The sequence below is a fragment of the Rattus norvegicus genome, chromosome 3, assembly GCF_021556685.1.
Source record: "Rattus norvegicus strain SHRSP/BbbUtx chromosome 3, alternate assembly SHRSP_T2T, whole genome shotgun sequence".
NCBI lineage: Eukaryota > Metazoa > Chordata > Mammalia > Rodentia > Muridae > Rattus > Rattus norvegicus.
In genome coordinates, this window is record NC_141536.1 from 51,049,645 (window position 1) to 51,070,261 (window position 20,617).

General features: G+C 37.1%; 1 protein-coding gene across 1 annotated transcript in view; it reads left to right on the top strand.

Annotated features, from left to right (window-relative positions):
• The first annotated feature begins 3,817 nt into the window (after positions 1-3,817).
• The window catches only part of LOC147995491 (uncharacterized), a 209,174-nt gene continuing 192,374 nt past the window's right edge, over positions 3,818-20,617 (top strand). The window contains exons 1-2 of the mRNA XM_087655030.1: positions 3,818-3,901; positions 19,927-20,361. Coding sequence (XP_087511156.1) covers positions 20,092-20,361 — 270 coding nt within the window. The 5' untranslated portion in view covers positions 3,818-3,901; positions 19,927-20,091. The remainder of the gene's footprint in view (positions 3,902-19,926; positions 20,362-20,617) is intronic.

Below are 20,617 nucleotides of genomic sequence, written 5' to 3' on the forward strand. Positions count from 1 at the left end.
GATTTGAACATGCTTGGCTCATACAGAGTGGTGTGATTAGGAGATATGGCCCTGCTGGAGGAAACGTCTTACTGGGAGGTGAGTTTTGGAAGGTATCTTGCTATGCTCAGGCTCCACCCAATACGGAAGGGCCAGTCTTCTGGCTCTCTTCAGGACAAGATGTAGAACTCTCAGCTACTCCAACACCCTGTCTACCTGTATGCTGCCATGATGATAATTGATTGAACCTCCGAACCTGTAACGCAGCCCCAATTAAATGTTGTCCTTTATAACAGTTGATTGGTCATGGTTTCTCTTAACGTCCTTGGAAAATGTAATGAAAACAGAGAGAATATGTGGCCTAAACATTTGCATGATTTTAGTGGAATTGTTTAGAGTTTCTATTTAATTTTATATTGGCTACAGAATTGCCATAGTTTCTTTTATTATGCTTATGTATATCCCTTATATCCTTACTCTCTCCAAGGATTTTACCATCAAGGGGTGTTGGGTTTTAACAAAGGCTAGTGGCTAATGAAATGATCACATATTTTTTATCAGTTTGTTTATGTGGTAAATTATATTGACAGATTTTTCTTATGTTTATCAATCCCTTTATTGTTGGGATGAAGCCTACTTGATCATGGTTGAATAGTCTTTTTGATGTGTTCTTGGCATCATGTTTTAAGTATTTTACCAAATATTTTGCATCAATGTTTGTGAGATATTTTTTGTCTGTAATTCTCTTCTTTGTTTAATCTTTGTGTGGTTTGGGTATCAGAGTGACTGTGGCCTCATAAAATGAAATGTTTCTGTTGTTGATATCCAACTTTAATCCATGATGGTATGATAGGACACAAGAGTTATTTTAATGTTCTTGTATCTTTTGAAATTTAGATTTTGACCAAGTACATGGCCACTTTTTCAGAATGTTCCCTGAGATGCTGAGAAGAAAGTATACTCTTTTGTATTTGGGTGAAATGATCTGTAGATATCTGTTGGGTCCATTTCATTCAAAATCTGTTAGCACCAAGTGAATTTTTTAGATATCTGAAAAACTATATCATTGATATTTTCCAAATAAAAATTTAAAACATTTACTAGAAATAAAAAATAAAATTATATCCACCATAATCCATGTTATTTCTAAATGATAACTACTGACAAAAAATTTAATTTTCATCAATACAGTCTCCCTCAGTATACAAACTACTCTTAATGACCCATGCCCAGAGGTAGACACACGGCTAACACAAATTCAATGGCATTTTGGAAGGTTCTTTGCTTCATAATCTATTGTCAGGGCATTGTTTTTAAAATTACAAGTGTTTTGCGTACATATTATGCTTTCTGACTTTATTGATTTGGAGGATTTCAGTATCTAAATATATGTGTCTCTGTGGGAAAAAGAAAAGAAAAAGGGAAAAATGTGCTCCCTGGAAAAATGGGGCTGGTCATAGTATTTCCTGCTGAAGTTTGGTGTGTATCTTAGAACAACTTTAAAGCATGCGACACTTATCTGCAAATACAGAACACGGAGAAAGAAAAGACTTCGGGGCTTTGGTTATGTAAGTATTAAGGGTTGGTCTTCTTATTATCATTTTGAAATTACACTTCCTCACATTAAGCATATACCATTGACAGGACTAGGACAATACACAGAGAGAATGGAAGACCGTCTAATCGTTAGTCTTTAAATAGTTACCATAAGTAAGGTAATCTGGCACAGTGATAGGATTTTCTGAAGTGCGAATTTCTGTTTTCCTTGGAGACTCAGTTGTGTCGTGATGTTTTTCCAGACACTGTCTTATGTGAGGACGCTTTGCTGAAGCAGACACATGGTGTTTTTCTGGAGACTGCCTGGTGAAAGGGCCTGTGACGTTTTGCTGGAGCTGACACTTGAGAGGACACAAGATGTTTAGAAAGAATGGAAGTGTAACCCGACAGACTGTGGATGATGCTCTGGCATTGGTTCACTTTGCTTTCTTCACTAATCATTTGTCATGACATTTTAGAGAGAAACACACCAAAGAAATTCGGGTGGTGTTCTGGCTGCTTTTTGTCACTTCAGTGGACTCAGAAGAGCCTCCTGGTTTCTTTTTTGGATCAAACTGCTGCTTATTTGTGTTTAGTATGTTACTAGTGGACTCAACTGCTAACAATAAAAACTGCAATTGCCCCTTAAGAACTACTTCTAAACAAGCCCGTGAACCATTTGTCCTATTAGTCTTCCTCTCCTACCTTTGATCAGTGGGTTATAAGGGAGGTTTAAGCATGTAAGAACCCTTAGTAAAGTTGGTTTTGAAAAATATAAGCCTACAATTTTCAACTTACCAGTGGCAGAATTTTCAGAGTGAGGACATATAGAATAATTTTCATCAAAGGAAAAAGTAGCATCAGGTTTGGGCGGCTCATATTTCTGAGTAGTACCATTTCTCAAGTGTCAAAATGCTATATAGAATTGTAAAGTCAAGGCCAACGTGAACTAAATATTGAGTTGACAAGGCCGAACAACTTAGTGAGTTCCTTTCCCATCTGAAAATAAAATAAACAATTGAAGAAAATGGGAAGCCAAGGAGATGGCTTAGGCAGCACATTGTCACACTTGCAAATATCAAGACCTAAATTCAGTCCCAGATCATGTGTCAGAACTATGTGTAGCAATGCAAGTCTGTAATTCCACTTTTGAGGAACAAAAATCACCAGATCTCTAGGGCTCTCGGCAAAGCCAGCCTAGCCAAAGCTTCAAGCAACAAGCAAGTGATAGACCCTGTCTCAAATACCAAGATGGACGGTTCTCAAGGAAATTATATCAGAATTGACTTTTGGTCTCCATATACCCACAAATGCATGCATGCCCACAAATGTCATACACAACACACACACACACACACACACACACACACACACACACACACACACACATGTGCACACACGGTGGTTTAACTTGGATCACAGATCTATGGTCACTTGGAACTTGGACCTCTTGCTTTGAACCTGTTATAGCACATGATGAGAGGCTTGTCATCTCGTGGAATACAGGAATGGAGTAAGGGAGCTTACAATATCAAGGCATATGTCCAGTAATTTAACCTCCTCTCAATTTACTCCACCTCTTAATGATTCCCCTGCCTCCCAATAACTCCACAGTCTTTTAGTGAAGTCTTTATCATGTGGCCTTGGTGGGAGACTGAGCCAAATAACAGTGATGTCTAAACAAAAGTGCAAACAAGAAATTGTGTTCTTTTATTGACTTAGAAATGGTAAAAAGATGAGCGACATTCCTGCATCAGTTCGTAGATGGATGAATTTATTTATTAATAATGAGCCATAAAATGGGGAAGATTATTAATAAGATATTCTATTTTAGATGTGAAGAATGTGCTGAGAAAACCATTATATAATTTGAGCTTGGATGTTTAGAACGCGAAAAGGCATACTAAACATACTTATTTCATTTGCCAAAGCATTTTCCACCTTCCTTCCCCACAAAGATTTCTTGTTTATGGCACTCATTTAAAGACCTAGATACAAAACAAAATGCTCTGACAGCCTATTGAAATAAAGGTTTCCAAACTAAAGGATTTGAAAATCTTTTACAAATAAAAGTGTGACACAAACACATTCTTCACCAGGCTTTACAGCCGGCCTGCCCTTCTAACTCAGGGAACTGTGCTTTTACAGGACAGGCATTATTTGAATTACAATTGATAATTAACACTTTCCCTCGTAACTCTGTTTTGCTTTGCAGAATGGTAACTTGGCCTACGTCCTTGAAACAATTGCAGTGAAGATTGCCTCAGCTCAGTTTGTCAGAGTGAAATCACCAAAGGCCGGTGAATTAAATAATGCATTTCGTTTCCACTAAGAGTTCTGAGTCTGAGTGCCGAGAGTTCAAGATCAAGAGGCAGCATGATTTCTGGTGAGTTCTAACTGTATATGTTCTTAATTGCTTCTGTGACAGCTCTATTCAAAGAATCTCACTAGAGACCACAGCTTCTACCTGTAGACCTGAAAAAAAAATTCTTCTATAATTGATCTCAGAATCTCTGATCACAGAACGTAGTAACATATAGTTTCTAAAACATCATGAAAAATTCTTAGGTTCATCGAAGTGTGAGATCCATATTGCATAAAGTGTAAGGGAGTTTGCATGGGAGATGATTTGTGTTATAGTGGACATTGGCGGTACTGATAATTTTTCTTTACTGTTTTCATGCATTTAGCGAGTGGAGTGGGAGGAGTGTGATGTCATGGAAAGATGTGAAGTCCTTGAATGTTCAGAATCTGATGAGGAAAATAATTTCCTTGGACATGTTGAAGAGGAATGAAATGACTTTTTCACCCCTAAGTTCTTACCCATCAAGACTAGCTGTTAAATATTTTGTGCATCACTCCAATATATTGCAATGTACTTTGCAGTTAGAAAATAACTTCAGTTAGGGTGTGATCTTATGAAAAAAAAAGAAATTGCGAAAGAATCTATACGAGCCACTCTAATTGCTATAATCTCAAATTTTCTGATACCGAATATTTACTTACCTTATATTCGGAAACCCTATTTTTATGTTTAATTAAGTTTAATTTGTTTGGTCTGGTGAAACTTTTAGGAGACTGCAGGTGAATGGAAATTTTAACTCTTTATCAAGGTTTATCAGTCTACTAAAGAAAACATCAACAACAAAAAGCAAGTGACCTAGCTGTAGTGTTCTAAGAGAATGCATGACTAATCCTGATCGCAGTTTATAGATATATCATAATTGTTATTACTGGGACATCTGTAAGAGCATTTGTCCTAGGTAAACTTGGAATGCTTGCTTGGAGAGCTGATAATTTAAAGCTCCTTACAAGTTTCTTCAAATATGTAAAGTTTCCTTTTGTCTTGTGGAAGAAAGATTGTGTGATCGTGTACAATCCTCAGACAAAGAACAGCTAAATAGAAAGATTTACAACAATATTTCATTATTTGTGTAAGACAAATTTCTACGTGGCTGGAGAGATGACTCGGTGGTTAAAAGCACTAGTTATTCTTACAGAGGACCAGGACTTAGTTCCCATCACCCATGTAGGACTTCATAACTATTTTATATCCTTCTTGTTCCAGGGCCTCCAATATGTTCTGTCCTCTGTGGGCACCAGGCATACAGGCAATATACATACAAATGGACAAAATGGTCAGGACCATAAAACAAAGCAAATTAGTCAGAAAAAATAAGAAATGCTCGAATGTGAACCAATAGAAAAGTCAGATGTATACCTCTATAGTACCTTGCCAGAGCAACAAAAGTTTATTGCATGACAGTTGGAGACTAGATTATTGGATTTTTTTCCCATCAAACTGTAAGAACCTGGAAGTCAGAGTACACAGGATTTATTGAACTAACAGAGGGCCTTTTTCCAAAACAAGCTGGTTCTCAACTAGAGTATGTCAGTCAACAATGAAAGAATCATTAGGGAAAATGTGCGTCTCCTGTCAGCACACCCCAGCCCAGTATGGAGAAACTGTTTTATGAATATATTGTCTGAGAAGTAAATCCAGGAATCAAATGGAATTTTTTTAGGTTAACTGTTTTAAAGACACTGCTATAAAAGCGTGTCATTAAGACACTTCCATAAAAGGCATTGGTTGTACGTTCAGTATATTAGAGTTTACACTTTTCCATACAGTGCTTCCCTAGATCAAATATGCATAACAGTGGTCGCATGAACTATTTAAGGCAAAGCTTAGTAAAAAGCACAAAACCTACCCAACAGATGCTCGAGAATAGTTATAGCTATTGGTTAATTTTGCGGTAAGATATATAGTTTATACTTAGGCTCTGATACAAATATATGGTGTTACTCATTTTAGGGTTGAGAAAAATCTTAGACGTCCATCAAACTGAGCAGCCATCATTTAGAGTATCCTTGTGATCAGATCAGTTTTAGGGTAAGCCTAGTGTAACTTCTAAAGCCAGCAAATACAAATTAGTCAGCATTAGTATGTAGTGAAAGCCTTTTTCTCAGCTGCTGTCTAGAGAAATACCCTATTACTGTCTTGTATATACTGATTCTTTTTTCAAAATTAGCTCTCTTTGTCTGTTTCCTACCTCCTCTCAGGAATAGGAGTGTCTATGATAGAAGGACAACATACTGATTCAGGCCCTCCAACGTTTTCAAAACACTCAATACATGTTACGGTTCCTCAATATTTTCTTTAAAATCAAAGCTTTCTCTTTACTAAGTTGTTTGATATTTTAATATTACTTCATATTTCTGACTTCCTACTCAGGAACTTGTGTCTTTTATTTTAAAATGCACTTATCTAACTTCGATCATGGTGTTTTCATTGCATTATATGTCTTGGGTCTTTGTAGGTGAAAGGGGTATACTAACTCTTCTTGTGGGAAGAATCATTTGGGCTCAGGAATAAATGATACCTAATGGACTGATTCATTAGGTAGATGGCAGATCTGATTTCATTACACTCACCTCTTCTATTTCCAGGGTCTCTAGGTCAGCACAGTTCTGGAGCAGTAGGATGACGGCGGAGTCACCAGGACATTGTAGTTTCTCATGCCTTTAACTATGGTGACTGACTTTACTACCGTAAATTTAACACAGAGTCAGAGACGAGCATAAGGTGAAGCAGAGAAGCTTGATGCTTCCAAGGCACTGTTGCCTCTGATGACTTGGCTTTCACAATAACATTTTCATAAGAAAAGTCATCAGAAAAACTGGCTCTGTTATAACTTCCTGTATGGCATAGTCATGCTTACACTAACAGGTCTCTTTGTCCGGTTTTCTAAGCGGGGCTCATTCATAGGTGACTAAAGGTAGTTACTAATAGAAGCACATGAAAGGATAAAGTCATAAAACCGCATTTTCTTTCTACATCATGTGAAATTACCTCTACCTCCTGACAGAATACAGACATATTTCTTGTGGAAAGTTACCCGAGGCTACTGCATTTTGTTTCTCTAAAATTACTGAATGGATAAACCCTTTTAAACTAAAAAAAAACAAAAACAAAAACAAAAACAAACAAACAAAAAAAAAACCCCAAAAACAAAAAAAACTTGCATTCATTATTATCCACTTTTTTCTTAAATTCCTGCAAAATATTACAACACATCAGAATATTAAGCTCTAAATGTGACCTAGTTATTTAAAAAAAAAAGCTGCATTGTGCCGTCTTCTTATCACATTTAAATACTTCTTAAAAGTCATATCAAAGCTACTCTATAATTTAAACCCTCAAATTAGACTTCAGAATATAATACTTTGAAGACAGAATAAACTTCTCATTTAATTCCATGATGAATAGTTCTGCTTATGTATAAAATCCATTGGTTAAATGTGTATGAGCGAAGATATATTAAATGTATTTATCACATATCATATTAAATTTATTTATCACGCCGAATTCATTTATGTAAAAAAAGAAATCTTACTCTAAGTAGAATATAACTGTACCAATTACTTAACATAGCTTCCAGGTAGTGACAAATAACTTCCAGCAAACCATATAAATTAGAACTCTTGGCATCAGTCATAAACAGGGTGCTTAGTGAGCGTCATGGTCTCCATTAGAGGCTAGGCAGGAGACTGGGCACGTATATATACTAGAGAGAAATTAGAGGACACCGAGATTGTCTCCACATCCATCAGTAGATATTTGGGATTTTGACTTTTTTGCTTATTGTGATCAATGCTGCAAAAAATGTGTGTTTGTGTGTGTGTGTGTGTGTGTGTATGATCTTACATTCAATTTTCAAGTAAGAAGTAGGATTTCTGGAGCATTTTCTTCTGTTTATTTATTTGAGGATTTCCCTTGTTCTCCAAATAAATTACCCTAATTTCCATTCTAAGTGAAACACTATTCCCATTTTCTCCAAGACCTTGCTCAAACTTATTTCTTATTTTATATGCAGTTTATAAGCATTTAATTATGGCTTAGCATGGTAGCCTAGATAAGCAGCAAGTGTTGAAGTAGTGGCTGCTATTTTGTCTTCTCATGTTCCTTTACCTTTATGTCAATGTGGCGATGTTTACTCTTTACATTATAGCATTTACAGGTGCTGGGCATTAGAATTACCTATGTCGCTTAAAGGAAGCATATTCACAGACTACGTCCTAACCTGCTGCATATGAAATTCACCAGGTGGGGACAAGGGAATCTTTGGCTGACATTTCACTTGATGCTTGTGTACAGTAAAGAACAAGGCAACTCACCAGATCTCAAGTCCTTTAAAATGGAATTTATCCTATTTTCTCTAGGTAGATTTCACATCAATCTCCAGAATATTGTAATCTTTTTTTTATCACTGACCTTGAGAGTCATGCCTGAAACCTTGAATTATTTCCCTATAGAGGTGCTCTCTAAGTGAGTGTGATAAAAGTTCTCGGTGTGACAAGACATTAGTTTTGCCCTAAATTAAAGTTATTATTATTATTATTATTATTATTATTATTATTATTATTATTATTATTATTATTATCTGATCATCCTGCTTGAATCATCTAGGTCACATTAAACCAATATCTTATTTTATTAAATATGAAGTATCCACAAACCACGAAGAAGTTCTCAAGATGCCAAGGTGGGTCGTTGTACCAGGGATTGGTTTTGGTTGTGGTTTTTGTTTTAGAAACAAAAGCTGCTTCAATCAGCCTTTACCTGGTAACCGTGTAAGCCGAGCATCCAGTGCAAGCAGGGGTTATGGTCGAGGACACACTTCTCCCTTCCATAACTTACTAAATAATGTAGCTCCCAGGGCTGCCTATGACAGATTTGGTGTCTTGTAACGGCTATCTACCGACGTATGTCCATCATGCCTGATGTCCATTAGTTAGACGACATCAGCGGGTTGAAGAACTGTCAGATCTGTGGTTTTCTTTCATGGATACGTGACTGTGGTAGCTGAGTCATTGGACTGAGACTTGACAGAGGAGGACATGGCGGTAAGATAAGCTTATTGTAAATATTCCTCCATAAACTCTTCTTAATGATTTGTTGTAGCAAGAAGGTGCCTTAGCCAATTCCCTTAATAAATGTGAATGAGGAGATAAAAGAAAGTAAAATAAACAGGTGCACTGCTCCTGTCTTTTCCTCCATGCGTATGAATTATGCATGCACCTTACTAGAGGCAAATGAATAATGTGCCGGTAGAGACAGTCTTAGCAGGGAAAAACCATCCTAGAACATCTGCCTTGCTGAACTTGGAGGAGTCAGAAAAACAGGCGGAATTTGCAATATTAGTTTTAAATATTTAATTCACTTTTTAAATATTGGAGATGTCCTTGTAACTATTAACTCATTTCTCTCACATTCTTGTCAGGTAAATGCTCAGCAACTATCTTCCAAAATTTAAATATTTAATTCATTTTTTTAATATCGGAAATGTCCTTGAAACTCTTAATTCATTGCTCTCACATTCTTGTCAAGTCAATGCTCACCAACTGTCTGCCAAAATTTATAAAAGCTTTCTCTTTTAAAAGATCAGCTCATTTGTTTTTGTTTTTGTTTTTTTTTTAACATTTTTCTTAAGTGTTGTCTTTGGAGTTCTTTTCTTTGTAAGACAAATGCTGTTATCTCTGAAAACTTCTTGGTCACAATAAAATACCAAGTGCTTGATAATAATAGATGCAAACAAAACAACAAAATGTAACATAAGCTGATATGGCACAATTACTACTTGGTATTCTAGCATGGCTGAAAGTGCCTGGGTTGATGCAGTTCCATGAGCCCTGGTTGCCTCCTCCGTTCCTGAAACTGCAGCTTTGCCTGGCAGAGTGTGTGTCTTAATGGCAACATAAATTTTGCAGGTTTTTGGAAACCTCTCGTTCTGTAGTTTGAAATGGCAGCTTGCTAATGCCATGGTGCCTCGCAATCTCCTTACAAGCTGTCACTGCTTAGGACCATTAGTTAGCATTTTAAAAGGGCTCAGAGTTATACTGCACACATATTTTCCTCTTGTAGATATGGGCTACAGCTATCAAAGTAGAAAAGGTCTACCCAAGGACAGCTTTCTTTTCATGCTGATGTCGTTGATCCTCAAGTTGACAGATGTTTTATTTGGGTAAAAATGTTCCCACATTCTTGTAATGGGCATTAAGTGTTTTTATTTTAAGAAAAACGCTAAATAAAATATCTGAAAGTTAACATTATAGTAATATGTAAAGGGCTTACTGAGAAATGCTCTGACCTATGCATGCTGGGAAAGGAAGGAAAACAGTGCAAACAATGAGAATTTAAAAAGGCATTTCTTGGTTTTGTCATGAAAAACTAAAGTAAATCGATTTCTAATTGAAATTATTCTATAAACAGCCCAGACGTGCAATCCAGACACTGCGGCATGCTCTATTTCAAAGCCCAGTTTAAATTACTGCAGAGAGTAAAACAGAGTTTGACATCCTCCTTAGGCCCTCTCCCAGCCTGCTGCAGAGGGAGGCTGCCTGTGAATTTCAGCAAACGTCTCCTAGGAAACCACCAGGGACATGTGCCAGTCACTTTCCAAGTTCTTGAAGCTCGACTCTGCATTCTTTCCTGCTGTACGCTCAGACTGCTTACTTGGCCACAGAGTGCCACCTTCTCAGAGCAACAAAACTTGTCATCGCTTGTCATCAGACGCTGGCACCATTGCATAGAAACAACATGAAGGAAAGGGAGCAGCAGCCCATGCTGGTTCCAGAGAGCTTTCTAGTACTGTAACTTAACACAGACATGGCTGCAGTAAACTGACTCTAGGTTTTTAGTTACCTTCGGTGGCCACTCTCTGCTTAGTGAAAAATGAGAATATTGGAATCTGATGCTATGAATATTCCAGTGGCTAGTGGGAAATGTAAAAACAAACTGGAAAATGAATAATTTTCATATTTCTTTTCCCCTCACATAAGAAAACAGTTTAAACTAATGTTACTGGTGAAAGTATTTATATAATTTGGGGGCGAGTACAGGAAGATAAATTACCTTAAATCTGAATGGCAAACACACCTAGTATCGTTTTTAAAAAACTCTTTCAGCTCCTAAACATGTTCATATGTTTTGAAATAGTGAAATACGTTTCTTTGTAAGCATTTTGCTCTAATGATATCCATATATTTTTTTAATATTTCTGTGTTGTTTTTACAATTAATATTTCTAATGGCCTCAAAAATTCTTTATACACTATTTTATTTTTTATTTGTATGTGTGTGTATCTATGTGTGTCTATGTGTGTCTCTGTGTGTGTGTGTGTGTGTGTGTGTGTGTGTGTGTGTGTGTGTGCATATTCTGTGAATGCCAGAAGCATGCAGGTAAACACAGAGACCAGAAAACAATGTTTGATTTCCATGGAGCTCGGGTTATGGGTAATCGTGAGTCAACTACTCTGAGTGCTCAGAATTGAAAGAGACCTCTGATTATGCTGCAAGCCGTGTGACTCATTGAATGCTCAGGACACAGTTTATGAATTGATCCCCTCAGCTGAACCTTAGGAATCTTTTATGGCTAATGATGATAAAGGTCTGTAAGATGAATCTACATATAAAAAAATCTTTCACTAATCTAGCACTTTGGTGTCTGTATTCTTATTTTGGAATGAAGACTAACAAATGATTCAGGACTTTGAAACTTTTGACTTTGGAAAGTTTTATTTTTTTCATATTTCTGTACATGTTCCCACATGCAGATGCCAGAAGAGGTCATCATATCTCTTGGAACTGGAGTTCCAGGCAGCTGTGTCCTATGCAGTGTTGAAAAGAGAATTAACAGGTAGTCAGGAAGAATAACATGAACTTGTAACCACTGAGTTATCTCTCCAGCCCTAGGATTTTGCTATTGTTAACATTAATCATGCTGTTCAAAACATCACTTCGTATAATTTTGTGATAATTGTGTATTTCTGAGATTTTAAAATGTTTACATAACTATGCTTTCAACTTGTCAACTCGGTGTTAATGGAAAAGTAAAACAAAGGTGTGTCCTTAAATACATGACATACAAGTTATGACTTGAAAGAAGTCTTATTAAATCTATTATTTGAGACTATCCATGAAGGTTGTTTAGAATTTGACTTTATGAGTTTAAGTGGATAGGAAAACCACTTGATAATTTTTATTTATTCTAAAAACTGTATTAGTTTTCTATACAAAATGACAAACAGAAACATCATTGTCTTTGTTTCATGCAATGGTTCTCAAACCTGCCAGAAATATTTTGGTTAAAAATAAGGTCAGTGTTAAACTCAAGCCAGGAGAGAATCCCTAAAATTACATACATTACAAGGTGTAGACTACCAGAATGAACCCAATCTTCACTCGCTGCCATTTTGGTTGAAGACAAAGCTACTATTTTCTCAGTTAAAAGTTTTCCCTTGGCAGACCTGCTGCTCTTTCTCATAAGACAAACAATCACTTGGCAGCAACATGACATGCAGTGTTTGGAATCCTAATGTGAATGCCAGCTTACATGTATTTCCCAAATATTGACGGATTATATCTCTGTACATCATGAGCCATCACTACCATTTCCATGCTTCTCAAAGCCTACATTCCAAAACAACATTCTTAAAAGTCATATCAGGTGCTTATTAGAAACGTATTTAGTTCAGACTGTCCAAAAATATCTTGTGAGTTTTACTTAATTACAAGAGACTATTGTATCTCACTGTGAGTTTAGCATAAGAAAACAAATCCTTCTGTCAATTGTTGTTGATTTGTGTAAAATCTAAGGGTGAAGCATTAGAGCACTTACCTGTTTATCTGTCTAAATATTTACCTGAGCTCCCACTTCATTCCAGACACTATGTTTCAGGTCAAAGGTAAACTTCTCGACAGAAACTGACATGATCCTCGTATTCAGAACTTTGAATGCTTCAGAACTAATAAAATAGAAACCTAAACACATGTGAAAGCACAATTGTCATTTTCTGTCCAGTGAAGATTAACTAGTGACCTATGAAAGCATTGAGGAACCAGGAATGCTTCTCTAAATGCATTATATTTTGAATCAAAAGCAGAAGCATATCTAAGTGATGCCGGAAGATCAGGAAAATGAAGCTTCTCATGGGTTTATGAAATCCTGTATCCTCATCTGGCCTTCAAGAGAACAGGCACACTGTGCTCATGTTTGCATGCAGGCTTGCAACTATACACATAAACATTTAAGAGATAAAGGCACAAAGAGACATAGGAGAGAAGAAAGCTACAAGGTTCATTCACTTAGTATCAGAACAATATCAACCAACCAGATACCCCAGAGCTCCCAGGGACTAAACATCAAACCACAGAGTACATATTGGGGGAACTCATGGCTCCAACTGGATATGTAGCAGCGGACTGCCTTATCTGCCATCAGTGGGAGAGGTGCCCCTTGGTCCTGTGGAGAGGCTCTATGACCCAACATAGGGGAATGTTAGGGTGCTGAGGCAGGAGTGGGTGGGTGGGTGGGAGAACACACTCATAGAGGCAGGGGTGAGGAAAGGGGATAGGGACTTTGTAGAGGGGAAACTGGGAAGGAGGATATATTTGAATTAGAAATAAAATTACCAGTAAAATATGAAAAAAAAATAAAGTCACCCAGGAGTCTCCTGGGGAGATAAAAAATAAACAACAACAACAAAAAAAAAACAAAAACAAAAACGAAATAATGTATATGCTTTATGTGGTATGCTAAAAAGCACATATTTTTACTGCAATATCTATTTTCATACCACACTGGTCAATCTTCAGGCTCAGTATGTCAACTCTTATAGTGTAACTAGGTAAAGACACTTGCATTGACAAAGACAACGTAAATTCACATACTGATCTTCTTGGTCATTGTTCATGTGGCTGACTGGACAGGACTCATAATAACCAACTCAATGCCAATGGCTGAAGAGAAAAAGGTCATATGAATTTTTATGTGTGCCAGAATAGAAAAGAAAGGGATGCTAAAAGTAACCGGCTGCTCTCACAAAAGAGTATTCTACCTGATTCTCATCTCTTCTCACATGTGTGTGTATATGTGTATGTGTGTAATATTTATATTACATAAGTTTCAATTTATAATGTGATCTTTAAAAATTTTTAGACTTTAGTAAAATAAAAATACCTAAAAGTGTTGAACATGATAATGGTTAACATTGTTTTTTTTTTTTTACTCAGACCTCGCTATAATAATGACTAAGTAAAATGAATAATATATATTTGTGTTAATATGTAATATACATTGCATATACATTTGGAACAGGAAACTGGAATTGTTTTTTATAATTAGTGAATTTTTATTTCCATCAGTATTTATCAACATAGCTCTGATAGAAGATAGAATCTAAGAAAGCAATGGAGCATCCATTTCATAGATATCTGGCCCAATAAGTTTGGAACAACTTTGAATTACTTAGACTTTTTATATTTTGAAAGACTTTTCATAGCATTTTGCAAGGACGTGTACCTTATAATTTTCTAAGATGGGTATGTTAAGTGTCTTAAACTCTCTTTTCCATGTAATCTTTTCCACATTGTTTTCTGAATAATAGTGCTTAATACTAGTGTCCAGCAGAGCCAGTGCGAGACATGCTGCCCTCCGTAGGGCTTGTAATTGTTATCGAGCCTCTAGAATGAAGAATTTTCTTAATTTCACTTCACGCTTGAACACAATCAGCAATAAGAGAGCAGGTTCATGAATTATTATTGACAAGTCCAGCGACAAAGGTCATCATGACTTGCTGTTGAAACTAGAGAACAAACATCTCTTATTTAGAGAGAGCCTTGTGGTAATCTGCATTCAGTCGGAAAAAACATGTCACACAGTTTGCTAAGTGCAAAAAATTAATAAAATGTTAATCAGGATAAAAGTGTGAGTGTGTGTGTGTGTGTGTGTGTGTGTGTAGTAGTAGTAGTAGTAGTAGTAGTAGTAGTAGTAGTAGTAGAACTAGTAGTAGCAGTAGTAGTAGTAGCAGCAGCAGCAGCAGCAGCAGCAGCAGCAGCAGCAGCAGCAGCAGTAGTAGTAGTAGTAGTAGTAGCTATAGGTTAGACTACATGTAGAGCATGAAATTAGTATTTGGTAATTGGAATTGTTTAGACAAAAGGCCTTCAGAACCAATAGCTTATGCAGCTTCTGGCAAAGTGAGCTGGAGGTCTGGGTTTTTTGTTTGTTTGTTTGTTTTTTCTCTTAATTGCCCAGGATAGAAGCCAGTCTCCCTATACTCCCCAGAGGAGTGCCCAATTACTGTTGAACTGGCAGGGGTTCAAAACCCCACTGTTGATCATTTAGCATCCCTGTATAACTGAGCACAGGAAACACCATTTTAAATGTTTTCCATGTGACCACCAAGAGAATGGAGTCTCCATCACCATTAGTTGTTGGGTATAAAGATGTGTCCTCTGACATAAGTAGGGAATGAAGAGATGTTTGCTCCCTACCTACCTGGTGAAACAAAAGCTCAGAATGGCCTTCTCGGAAGTCTTTGATGTTATCAATGTATCCCGAGTTATCACATGAAAATAAAAATCATGCTATATTGGTCTCTTAGTTCTTAGGGCTTGTAGCTGTTTAAGATCTCTGATGCCCCTTCATCTCAGTACCATGCATAGCACCTCCCAGAACCAGGAAAGTTACCAGGCAGTGAGGAAGTTTACAGTTCAGTGCCAGCTTGATTTCTCTTATTGAAAGAGGCTTATTGACCAGGCTCTATGTTGTCTTCTGTGGTATGGTTTATCACCCAGTTGTGTTGGGTGACCAAGAGGAGTGATAAGAGCTTTTGGGGGAGACTCTGATGCCTCTTTGTCAAATAACTAATTCATAAGGAACTATCCTGGTGTCAGAATCATTATTTGTTGTGACCCACACAGTTGGAAGCTTTTCCCAGCCATGTCAGGAATCTCTCTTCAAACTCATATTTTAAGAAGAAAAATTGACAAACAATATTCCTTTATTTGGTTATGAAATAAGTTTTTAGATGGCGTATTCATTTCTCCTTTGTCTTGTTAACACTCCTCTCCCTGGTCCCACTATGCCCTGCTTTCTTCTTATACATTTTCATCCACAGTTCGCCCCTTATCTACAACCAGTTTGCCCATATTCTAGTACTCCCATGCCTTAAAGCAACCTCCACCTATTATCCACCTTCTACTTTATTGGTTTGTTAGTTTCCTGGCACATAGAAATGCAGATTCAAATGTAGAATCCACATTGAAAGAGAACATGCAACATTTATCTATGTCATGTTACCAAACTCAATATAATTTTTCCAGTTTCAATTACCTTAAAAATAAAAAAAATTCATTTCTACAGCTGAAAAAAATTCCATTATGTTTATATTTTTATTATCCTTTCCCCTATCAATGGGCATATAGGCTGTTCCATCCCCTAGCTATTGTGAGTAGAGCGGCAAACAATCGGGATATGCAGGTATCTGTACTAATGGAACAAAGAACACAAGATGGGAGAAGTGTTGTGAAGTGTGTCTTCTGGAGAACCGAAACCATCATGACCTCTCACAACTAAGGAAGTCTGTACTGTATCTACACAAGTATGGATCCATCGATACTTGGGTATGAGTGGAGGAGCATATCAGTAGGCCCTGGGGCTCACATTAAAACTATTGGTTAATACCTGATCCTAAGAGAGGGTGAGTCACTGCCTCCTGAATACAAGCACCCGCGACTCTACAAATCTCCACTGAATAGTGCCTAAGCAGTTGCCACGCAGACAGCTTTGGTTAAACAAAATGAGTTCTAAATCCGACCAAAGATATGAGTCTAAGGAAGGGACTGTGAGGAGGAGTTTGATTGTGGTGGAATGAAGATACAAGGCAGCAAAGAGAAGTTATCACAATATTTCCTATACATGCATGAAATTCTGAAGAGAAAGTTAATGGAGAACATATCGAAATTAATGGTTCAAGCATTTCTTGCCCTCCTTGTGTTCTCTGGACTTAGAAATATGAGAAGAGTCAAGAAAGAGTAAGAATGTAGGACACAGCCCCCAACATTGACGGCAGTTGAGAAAATTAGGTGCATATTATGCAAATCATTTCCCCTGGGCTGAGCAGTCCCACATGATACATATTTCTTTTCTTGTAGATTCCCGTTTTCTTAATTTGTTTTGATTTTTGTCAGTGCAAAGGGTGCTCTTTTTGTATGCGAAACGTTCTTGATGTTCTCCTCTTAACGCTTTTACGTTATTGATGATTCGGACAAAACAATGCTAGCTAGGTGAAGAAAAGAAAATGCAGGAAATCTTGCCGCCATATTGTTTCTCAGTTTTGTGGCTGCCTAGGGACCATGAACCTTTACTTTGGAAAGTTCTTGTGCTTGTTTCACATACAATTCCTGGCGTGGGTCTCTAAGTATGTTTATTGGGAGGCATTGAAAGGCACAGGGTCTTCCATCGTCATGCAGAGCTAGATGAGCAAATAAGTTTAAATCACTAGGACCCGTTTGCTCTAAGAGAAGGTACATTTCTTCTCTGCTTTGTTGGTTTGTTTTCTTCTTGGAGTTTTGTTTTATTTTGTGTTGTTTTCTCGTTCAGCTTTTCTAACTGTGCAAATATGAATCAGACATAATCTTTATATTAAATGACCAGATATGTTTACTTCCACCAGCCGTGACACTGCCTCACAAAACCATGCTAATAAGATGCTTTCTATTGCTCCTGTATTTACAGACAAGACACAGATTACAAATCTTGTTGGTAGAAGTCTTGTCATTTGCTGGCTAGCTTCTGAGACAGATATTCAGGTCTTCCATGGTGCCACTGTTTTATTCAGACATTCAGAAGTGACTAAGACAAATATATTAATTAGTGATATTTTTGTAGCCAAAATTTCCAATCTGTTTTTGTCTAAGAATTTATGTCTTTAAACATCTCTCTTTTCCCAATATTGAAGTCTAGGGTACTCATAAGCAGTGTAAATATTTTAGTAATTAAAATGATGTTTTACAAAATGTAGAGTTAGAGGTAGTGACAGAAATTAATAACACAATTGAGGAATATAATATACAGCTTTCTAGAGGTGGTCAATTAAGTATAAAACAATATATAAAATACCTGTTCTTGGACTACCATGTAGTGTTGCATGTATAAAGTTTTTACAATTCAAATTATACATACCTATCTCTCCAAATGTTTACTTTATTACTTTGTAATAAAAACATACAAAATCACTAATTCATAATATTCAGTATACCATAATTATCTATAGAGACTCACTGTGTAATGAACATCATCATCGTCATCATCATCACCACCATCACCACCATCACCATCACCATCACCATCATCATCGTCATCATCATCATCGTCATCATCATCATCGTCATCATCATCATCATCATCATCATACTGTTGTGCTGGCCAAAATTGAATGTAGAGCACTGTGTACCACAGGCTGGAGAGAGTAGGTGGTAGGGAGAGAAAGAAAAAGTTTGTCCAAAGGGAGCTGAGTGATACCATTTGATGTTTTATGAACATCATTTTATTTATCCAATGAAGCTTTTTAAGGTCACAAAGTTAGTGAATGCTACCTTGGCAGTGGGTATCTGCGGTATGTATCAAGCTTTGAAGTAGTGCCAAGTTTACCCTTAAACCCATTCAGTGCTTAGCAAACTTTGTTTCATATGGAGGAAAGCAAATCAAAACATTATCAAGCTTTTAACATAGTAAGAGAAAATATTACTTAATGAAAACAAAGTTAGATTCTTCTACACACATTTGTTAATCTAATATGGGCAGTTAGTATGATACATCAAGTATTTTTCCAAAATGAGAGAGCAACATCCAAAAGAAATCCATAGCCATTAAATTAGATGACTTTTTGAGATACTTCCAAAGCTAACTCTAAATAGTATTGTATACCACTTTGCTGACACTTTTACTGGAAAAATGCAAGATCTTTCTAGAGAAAATTTATTTTTTAAAAGCCCTAAATTTGCAATGCAGAATCTAGGTTGGAAAAAGAGCTATTTATATTGAAATGACAGGATTCATGGTAGGTTGTAACTTTTGCTGGCCATAATTTATCTTCTTCTACATGTGTGTGAGAGGTGGTGTGTTTTATGGTAAGAATATACTTTTCCATTTGAATTTTTACTTGTCACCATAAAACTCAGAAACAAAGTCCTGTTCAAATGAGCTTCACAATTAGACATTTAAAAGCAAAGGGTGACATTGAATCCCAGTGGTATCAAGAAGAGATTCTAGAATTACACAGATAAATTTCAAATTCAGGCTTGGCCATTGAGGATGTGAGCAAATTATTCAATACAAATTCTATATCTGCAACCCACTAATAATAGTAACAAGTAATTTGTGCATCATAATTTGGGGAAACAAAATGGATACACATATAAAGCAATTATCCAAGTGTTTGCCTTACACCTAAGGTTTAATAACAATAAGATATTGGTCCGTTGCTTCTGAAGTAAGAGGTTTGCAAAAACCAATAATTGAAAAGAAATATTATGCTGTTACACATGGGAAACAGCCCCTTCTGCTTCATTGCCTCTTTCATAAATGACCCTTTTCTTAGAATTTATTCAACAATGAATTTACAAGGCTGATTTTGCATAGAAGGAATAGGAAGGAAATTTTGTCTCCCTAGTCTTATGCATGTGTTTTTGTTGTTTTAGAATCATGTGTGTGTGTGTGTGTGTGTGTGTGTGTGTGTGTGTGTGTGTGTGTTTTCACTGTAGCTATCTTCAGACACACAAAATCCCATTGCAGATGGTTGTGAGCCAACATGTGGTTGCTGGGAATGGAACTCAGGACCTCTGGAAGAGCAGTCAGTGCTCTTAACCGCTGAGCCATCTCTCCAGCCATCCTGTCTCTTTATGGTCACCTGGCCATGTCTATGTTAACTATTCCTCTCAATCTTTGTGAATTGTGGTTGATTGTCATGGCATTTACCAAGTCAAGTGTCTTGAAAGTTGTATTTGATCACAACTGACGTGTGGACTTGTAGTGAACTTATTATGAACAATTTTTTTTTGACATTTCAGGACAATGTGGAGCCATCTACTTTCCCCATACAGAAGGGGTCATTGAATCTTCTGAGGCAGAAGTGGGAATCTAGCGACTACCAGAGAAATGAAAGCTATCCTGGAGGCAGTCGGTACAAGCTCTTCCAGCTTAAGGAAAGCCACTTGCTTGAACCTGAAGGAGAGATGCTTTCAACACTTGACCCTCCAGACCCAACAAGTCCATCTGGAAGCACAAAGGAAGAGGAATTGAGTGGAGAGCCCGAAGATGGAGTTCCTGAGGACCAGAGTGACAAACTCAGGGACTGTGGACAGCCTGAAGTACTGAAGGAGGATTCCCTGACTGGCCGGCGCAGGATTGAACGCTTTTCCATTGCCTTGGATGAGCTGAGGAGTATATTTGAGTCTCCTAAGAGTGGAATGAACCCAGCTGGACCAGTTGAACATGTCCGAAAGGTAAGAAGCCATTGATTCAGAATTGCAGTTAGCAAATCTAGAGGTTTGCTTAGGCTGGCATATACCCCTAACTGCTTTTTGTTTTCCCCTTTACCTGAACCCTAGCTAGCTGTCTGAGTAACACCATATAGTAGCTTTGAAGCTTGGCATCTTCTGTTATTGACTTCTCTATAGTTGTGTCATTGGGGACGTGACCCCATTCCACTCCCGCAAAATCAATTCTGATACATGTTGTGCTGGTAGTTCTTTGTGTGTG